Source organism: Peromyscus maniculatus, chromosome 11 (assembly GCF_049852395.1).
Source record: "Peromyscus maniculatus bairdii isolate BWxNUB_F1_BW_parent chromosome 11, HU_Pman_BW_mat_3.1, whole genome shotgun sequence".
NCBI classification, from domain to species: domain Eukaryota; kingdom Metazoa; phylum Chordata; class Mammalia; order Rodentia; family Cricetidae; genus Peromyscus; species Peromyscus maniculatus.
Window position 1 is genome coordinate 41,420,496 of NC_134862.1, and position 8,560 is coordinate 41,429,055.

The window sequence follows — 8,560 nt, forward strand, 5'->3', positions numbered from 1 at the left end:
AGTTGTTTCAAACCCCTTATCCCTGTCTCAGGAGAGGAAAGGGTCCGGGTATCCTTGTAGGTTGCAGAAGATGATGACCTTGGGTTTTCTGATCCTCCGGTCTCCATCTCCCCAAGGCAATGATTACAAGCCTGCACCACCACGCCGAATTTTAGAATTGTTTTAAAATAGACTTCTGAATGCTTGAAAGTTTGAAAACTTTGAAACTTTATGTAGCTTTGTGCAAGGTGGCTAGGAAACTACATTTCCCAAGAGTCCACTCGGCAACTCTCTACACTCCCCCGGTCGCTTCACCAAGAGGTACACTGGGAAATGTAGTGCTCCGTGCAGCGGGGCGGACAACGCTGGTGAAGGAAGACGGGAAGTGCGCCGCCAGTGGCAGGACAGGGACGGGACAAGGACTCTGCACACTCCCAATTTGGTGTATGTGGTCGGAGAAGAGTCCAGGTCTTCTGTACCTAGCAGAGCAAGGTGCCAATAGGGTTCACGCGCTGGTGAGCTATTTGGAGGTCCCTGACGGGAAGGTGCCAATCGCAGGGGGTCGAGCTCGTACCCGCCCCACCCTGGCTGCGACCGCACCGGGAGGAAGCGCGCAGAGGCCGAGTGCAGAAGTTTCCTTTTCTGCTTTCCCGTCAGAGCAACTTCAGCTAGCCAAGGGTGGGGATGCATGCATGACTTCAGTCAGAAGAAACCCCGGGAACCCAAGGGGTTAAAATAAGCGACTTCCCGAAAACACAACATTCAAAACAAAACAAAACCTCTCCCCACCGCTAGCCATGGGCAGCCGAGATCACTTGTTCAAAGTGCTGGTGGTGGGGGACGCCGCCGTGGGCAAGACGTCACTGGTCCAGCGCTACTCCCAGGACAGCTTCAGCAAGCACTACAAGTCCACCGTGGGAGGTGAGAGGCCGCGGGCGGCTGGGAGCAGGCGTCCGGGCTTGCAGCTGGTAGCCGATGGGTACTGGGGTCATCTCTGGGGGGGTTCCCAGCCTCTGCCAACTGCCTGCAAAGATCGGGCTGAAGTTTGATGGAGAAGGTGGAGGGGTCTGAGTAGGGCTGATCACAGCCTATAGTACCCGCCTGTAGTACATGCGCTGCCCAGAGCAACTTTTCCAATCAGCTGAGGCAGCTGAGCCCTGGTTCAAGGGCAGGCTGGGGAGGGTTGCCCTGTTTCTCACCAGCTTGGGAGTGGTGTTGAGGAAAGAACCGACTTAAGCTAAAGAGGAGAGCCCGGGAGGGAGCTAGGCAGTCAGAAGGACCGGATGTGGGGAAGGTTGGGGGACAGATTCTGGTCAGGACTGCTGAGCCCCTCGGTCGCTTTAATAAAGATAATTCGTGGACTTCGTGGGAAATGTGAGGAATTCAAGAAAGAATGTGAAATACACCCCAAGTGGCCAATCTTCCCACCCTTCTTCTCTCACGCTGGGGGAGGGAGGAGAGGAGAGGAGAGGAGAGTTACATTAATTAACAAAAAGTTAATTAATTTCTTTCCTAGCGTGGCCTTTGAAGTTAACTGAACTGTACCTAACCCCCTACCCCCCACCCCCACATGACTGCAAGTACAAAGTAGTTAACAAGATGGTGATATGAAAGAGTAACCTAAAATAAAAATTAAAAAAATTATGTAAAATTTGTACCGGCATAGATTTTGAAAGTGTATGCCGGTGTTCATATGAAAGTTGTTTTTAACTAACTATTTACTTTGAAATGAAAACTTGAAAGAATAGTTGACCAAAGGTGGGAGAGACGTCAGTGGGTAATGGTGCTTTATGCCAAGCCTAAACAACCTCACAAGATGGGCAGAGAAGAGACTCCCAAAAGTTGTCCTCTGACCTCCATGGGAGCACTGTGGCATGAGCATGCACACAGACAGACAGACAGACAGACAGACAGACACTATAAAACATTTTAACGTACAAAAGCATCTGGCAAAATTAAGGGCTTACTTAACATTTCAAAGACTGTTTCCTGACTACTTTGCCCACCACTCCTAAATATAAGTCCTTGTTCCATGGATTTGGGTTAAAAGTGTCCTGTGAATTAATTTTTCCCAGTGGCCTTCGTTTTCCTACAGTATGAATATAATTGACTCTGGCAAGTTTGCCTTTGTTGGTCTGCTTCCCAATGTTTATTATAAATTCTCTCTAGTTTTTACTTCGGTCACAGATGTAGAAGAGTGTTTCCGAACTGAAATTACTCTGTTTTCTCTCCTTGACAAATAGCCGCCCCCCCCCAGCACAGTAAGGTTTTCTATACCTTTAATTCCACACTCAAGAGGTGAGAGCAGGAAGGTCTCAAGTTGGTGCTTGTCCGCACTGCACAACTTTGGGAGGTTCCCCTGGAATAGTTGTTCAGCCCAAGGTCGTGGAGTTTCAGCATCTGCAGACCCCATGGCAGATTCTAGCGCAGCTCTCAGACTTCATCCTCTGGCACCCTTTCAGCTATCCCGTTCCTACCTGGTATAGTTAGCGAAGCCTTATGGAGGACATAGAGGACAGTGTGGTTGTGTTTTCTCATAATACGATCTGAGTAGGTACCAACAGTGAAGTTGGACCGCACTTAGCTTCATTTCCTTCATCTTCCCCTTCATCCTTTCCTTGAGAAAATCCCCTAAAAACACCCAGAAACCACTTAACCTGAGAACAGGAATTATTTCCATAATCACTCCCACTCTCCCGTTCCTAGCCATGCAGATAATTAGTATCCAATAACTTGATCTGATAGAGGAGGAAACACTGAATATCCTTTGAGTGTGAAATTTGTGTCCTACACTTATGCACCAGGTGGACTCATCTCCATCTATCGAAGGCTGAAACCTAATTGGAATTTCAAGACACAGGAGTTGTCATTGTGTATTTAATCTTAGCTTATCCCTGGATTAAAAAAAAACACATTTATTTTGTGTGTATGTATATATGGACATGTGCATCATGACATACATGTAGAACTCAGAGGATAGATGGTCCATCGAGTTTAGGTTATGGGGACTGAATTTGGGTTGACAGGCTTGGAAGAAAGTACCTTTAACTTAAAGAACCATCTCACTGGCCCATCCCTGGGTTTGTTTTTAAAGGCAGATTTTATTGACGTATAATATGCATGTATTTTCAGTGGATTTTGCTCTGAAGGTTCTCCAGTGGTCTGACTCAGAGATGGTGCGGCTTCAACTGTGGGATATTGCAGGTAAAATGGAAAGACCAGATGAGAACAAGAGAGAAATTATTTAACCATCAAGCCGCCTCGGGTGGGGTGTAGGGAGGGTGGAAATGGGATGGCGGAACCGTTATCTTTTTTTTTCCCCCCTGAAGCTACAAGTTTGAGCTGCTCTGAGCTTTTGAGACGATTTTGAAGGTGCATTGCCCGAAAGACAAAGAGATGTCCTGCCATCTCCGTGTGGGTGCAGATGCTGTTAAGGTGGCAGATTGTCCAGGCCATGGGTGGGTACTCCCCTAGTAAGAGGGATGGGCTCTAGATCTTCAACTGACTTTAGTGAGAAAGAAGATCTCCAGAAAATAAGACAATGATAGTGGTGGATCCTTATTATATGCTTCTGTTCTTCAAAGTATTTCAAATGTACTGATTCACTAGCCCTGTCGTAAAAGCTTTTATCTTACTCAGCGCATGACAGATCTGAAGTGCTCAGCCTGATTTTCTTAGTCACACAGATAGTAAGTGGCAGACAGGGAAGTGGACATTGCCGTTTAGATACAGAATCTGACTGAATTTAATAATCCCTTAACGGGATAGACGGAGTCAGAGGGCCTCTCTACCATACACAAAACGCCTTGTCTGCCACCGAAGGAAGAGTAGCCAGGATACCAGAGAATCACTTTCAAAATCACCTTTCGAGAGCTTCCTCTTCCCTCCAGGGCAGGAGCGTTTCACCTCCATGACGCGACTCTACTACCGAGACGCCTCTGCCTGTGTGATCATGTTTGACGTCACCAACGCCACGACTTTCAGCAACAGCCAAAGATGGAAACAGGATCTGGACAGCAAGCTCACACTGCCCAGTGGAGAGCCTGTACCCTGCCTGCTCTTGGCCAACAAGGTGTGTGGCCATTCTAAGTAAACGGCCCCTAGCATCTGTCAGCGGCCAGAGTAAAGGTATCTAAAAGGCCCTGTGTTTCTGAGCATGCACACCCCGTTTTATCGTGTTTTTTTTTTTCAAGCTAGAGTCTGTGTAGCCAAGGCTGACCTAAAGCTGACCGTCCTGCTTCTGTTAATCAAATGCTATAATTAGTGCCACCGTGCCTGGGCGCCAGCACACCAGCATGCCTGTTTGCCCCTTTCAAGTTGGAAGTCACCTCCGCTTTCTTTGGAAGAGATATTGAGAAAGTGGATTTCTGTTTGTTTGTTTGTTTGTTTGTTTGTTTCTTCCTATTATATTTTGTGTGGGGTGTGTTTTGCCTGCATGTATATCTATATACCATGTGTGTTCCTGGTGTCCAAGGAGGCCAGAAGAAAGTGTCAGGTTCCTTAGGTCTGGAGTTACAGAACATTGTGAGCTGACGTGTGGGTGCTGGGAATTGAACCAGGGTCCTCCAAAAGAGCAGCCAGTGCTCTGAACTGCTGAGCCAACTCAACATTCCTGAGAGTGACTCTATTATTTTAAAGGAAGAATCTTGACAGCAAATTTTGGATGTTGGTGGTCGTAGCCAAGCCATTGGTTGAAAATTGTTCTCAATGCACGAAGTCCCTTTGAAGATTATGGTGTTGCTATTTATGTATTTTCTTTGTCAGAGTGATCTGTCCCCTTGGGCGGTGAGCCGGGACCAGATTGACCGGTTCAGTAAAGAGAATGGTTTCACAGGTTGGACAGAAACATCAGTCAAGGAGAACAGAAATATTAATGAGGCTATGAGGTGAGTAGCCCTCAGTGTTCTGGGGACAGGCATACAGACTTATTGTCCACCGTGACCCCATGGACCCTCTTTTCCGGTTTCTGAGCAAACAAGTACAGGTTAAGCCCCTGGAATGCCAGTGTCCCTAAAATAATTGAGGACATCGGAGTGCTTAAACCTGGTGTCTTTATGGCCTGCTGCCTGGTGTAAGACAATGTGGGGGGAAATGGGGGCAACTCCTTTCTCTCCATCTACCTTCTCGGTACCTTATTTTTTTGTTGTTGTTGTTTTCTTTTCTTTTCTTTTTTTTTTTTAAAGAGTCCTCGTTGAGAAGATGATGAACAATTCCAGAGAAGATATGATGTCTTTGTCCACCCAAGGGAACTACATCAATCTCCAAACCAAGTCCTCCTCTGGCTGGACATGCTGCTAGGTCCATGTGGCTCCTTTTCTGTCCAGGTCACTGAACTTTCCCACCCACCTCTTCCTATTGGCTGCCCACCTGGCATAAATGTTCTGTTAAGAACATTTGAACAGTCTCTTGCCGGCCGCTGCCCTGAAAGGAGGCCAGCTGGGACTTGGGAAGGACTGCCTGGGACTCATGTGCATTTTGTTGCTCTTGGACGTTGTCTCTGACTTACTGTTGGCCCATGTACTCTAGCTAGAGCTTCCTATGGGATGGTGATCATCTCATCTCTCAACTTAGCATGAGTTCATGGGAAGGATTAAAAATTAGCACCTGTGTGTTTGTGGTGCAGGGGATTAGTCAGGGCCTTGCCCATGCTGGGCAGGCACAGGGCTACTGATGTACATCCTAGCTCTAGCCTCTGGGGTTGAGAATAATTCTCAGGGCCAGCAAGGTGGCTCAGTGCATAAAGGCATTTGCCACCAAGCCAGAAAACCTGAGTTCAGTCCCTGGGGCCCACGTGTTAGGAGAACTGACTCACACAAGTTTGTCCTGTGACTTACAAACTCAACCATGGCACACTCACACATACAAAGTAAATCTAAAAAGTACAAATAAAATGATCTCAAAGATACTTGTGATTTGTATGCCTACAATCCTAGTACCTGGGCAGCTGAGGCAGGAGGATTAAACATACAAGGACAGCTTGGGCTACAAAGTATAAGATCCTATCTTTAAAAATAATTATAACAATAGTTCACACCATCACTCAATAGTTTTTGAGTTTTTTTTTTTTTCTGTTTGATGTAGAAAAACACCATGAGTTCAGACTGAGGGGAAATAAGGTCAGACGGCCTGTCAACCAAATTCCATTTTCTTTCCAATTCTTCCTATATTGGATTTAACATTTCTACATCAGATTCTGGGGTACGGGGGGACAGCATTAGATATCTACTAGTTTGGGCTACTGGTGATAATACAGAATCACTGGGTTTGTGAAACTTTTAGTCATAATTAACTTTACCTTGGCTTCAAGAATAGTCAAGCTTTGGGCTGGAGAGGTGGTTCAGAAGTTAAGAGTACTGCTGCTTATAGAAAGAAGCTGAGCCTGATTCCTGGCTCCCACACTAGGAGGCTACAACTACCTGTAACTCCAGCTGCAGGGGGATTTGTCACCTCTGGCCTCAGAAAGCACCTGTATTCACATGTATATGCAGACATACACATACATGACATACATATACCTACACATAATAAAACATTTTTAAAAATCTTAAAAATAAAACCAAACAGAAGGTCAAGGTCATCTTCAGCCACATTTAAAAAAAAAAAAAAAAAAACAAGGCAAGCTTTTGACTAGGAGGTGTGGGACTCACCTGTAATCCCAGCCTTTGGAAAGCTAAGGCAGGAGAATTTGAGATTATGTCATGAGCTAGTCTGAGCTACATCATGAGACTATGTTTCAAAACAATAAAAGGAGTCTGGAGGGATGGCTCAGCTACTCCTCCACGGGACCAAGGTTCAAGTCCCAGCACCCACATGGCAGCTCACAATGGACTGTAACTCCAGTTTCCAGGGGATCCAATGCCCCCTTCCAGCATCCTCAGGCATTGCAGGCATAACACCCATATGCATAAAGTAAAGGTTTAAACAACAACAAGGGGTTGGGGACTTAGCTCAATGGTAGAGCACTTGCCTAGTAAGCGCAAGGTCCTGGGTTCAGTCCTCAGCTCTGGGGGAAAAAAAACAACAACAGAAACACTTAAGATGTAAAGCTACCTATCTGAATCATGATCACATTTCTTCACACACACACACACACACACACACACACACACACACACATTTTTTTTTTTTTTTTTTGCTCAGATTTATCTAGAGTTTCTCAATTTGCAGAGGCGAGGATTTTAGTGGGGTGGTGTCTTGGGATGATGTATTTTGTTGTTTCTTTTATTTCGTTTTCTTTAAAATTAGGGTCTCAGGCTGGAGAGATGGCTCAGAGGTTAAGAGCACTGACTGCTCTTCCAGAGGTCCTGAGTTCAATTCCCAGCAACCATACATAAAGTGATCTGGTGCCCTCTTCTGGCCTGTAGGCAGACATGCAGGCGGAGGACTGTATACATAATAAATAAATCTTTAAAGAATTCATTCTAAGATGGGATCTGTGGATGGTATGTAGAGTGAGTGGAAGATTTCTTAATAAAGAAAAATGAAAAAAAAAGAATTCATTCTAGGCAAGTTTATTAAAAAAAAATAGGATCTCACTCTGTAGCCCCATCCAGCTTGGGATGCTGTCTCCTGCATAATGCTGTAAATGAAGCCAACTGGCTTAGTGCTCTGTAGTAGGTCTGTTCTATACAGCTTCAGGGATGTAAGAAAGAGAGGGGAGGTAATCAAACAGAATTCTGCCGGGCGATTTAATGTTATGAATACAGTGAGTAGCCTGTGCTTAGCAGCCACAGGACACCAATATGCACGGATCTTGGCCTAAGGACTGGGAGAGGACACACTGAAAACCATTAGATGATAACTTAAGTGCTAGAAATTAGGAAGAAATTTGTTAAATTTTCCCCAGAATGGTGATTTACAACCTACCTAAGACTAATATTCTCAGTGAACTTGAGATTATCCTAAGGCCTGAAATTATAGGCTAGGGCTTAAACAGATGTCCCATATCTGGCCCATCAGAACCATCAAAAGCTTTCTCTGTGTGTGTGTGTGTGTGTGTGTGTGTGTGTGTGTGTGTGTGTGTGTGTACATGTATGTGTGGTATGTGTGTGTGTTTGTCTCTGTGTTTCATGTTTTAAGCTTTTAAGAGAATCTTAAATCTTTTTTGTTGTTGAGTTTTGTTTGTTTTGGTTTTGGTTTTGGTTTTTCGAGACAAGACAGGGTTTGCACCACCACCCAGATAATCTTAAATCTTTTCAATGAAAATTTCCAGGAAAACATGGGAATGTGTTTTCACAGCTTCGCAGATTTAGCCAGGTTTGGAAGCTCGTGCTGGAGAAAGTGGTAGAGATAGAAACCACTGTCTTTTCTCTGTGAAGCCTGTGGGTATCTGGATGTTTTGCCTACTCTCCAGTGATTCTGATATACACACTGGACTTTGAAAACCACTCTCCAGGGGCTGGAGAGATGGTCCAGAGGTGAAGAGCACTGCTCATCTTCTGCAAGGCCTGCGTTCCTAGCACCCACGTCAGTCGGCTTGTAACTTCAGCTACGGAGGATGTGATGCCCACTTCTGGCCTCTGCGGGCATGCACAGGCACGACAAACATTCATACAGACACACACACATCAGTAAAAATAAT

General features: G+C 45.4%; 1 protein-coding gene across 1 annotated transcript; it reads left to right on the forward strand.

Annotated features, from left to right (window-relative positions):
- The first annotated feature begins 380 nt into the window (after positions 1-380).
- Rab29 (RAB29, member RAS oncogene family) lies at positions 381-5,882 on the forward strand. The gene is made up of 5 exons (XM_076547350.1): positions 381-900; positions 3,112-3,183; positions 3,870-4,051; positions 4,744-4,865; positions 5,163-5,882. Exons 1-5 carry the CDS (start codon positions 777-779, stop codon positions 5,275-5,277), a joined length of 615 nt encoding a protein of 204 aa, XP_076403465.1. The 5' UTR covers positions 381-776; the 3' UTR covers positions 5,278-5,882.
- Positions 5,883-8,560: the final 2,678 nt, after the last annotated feature.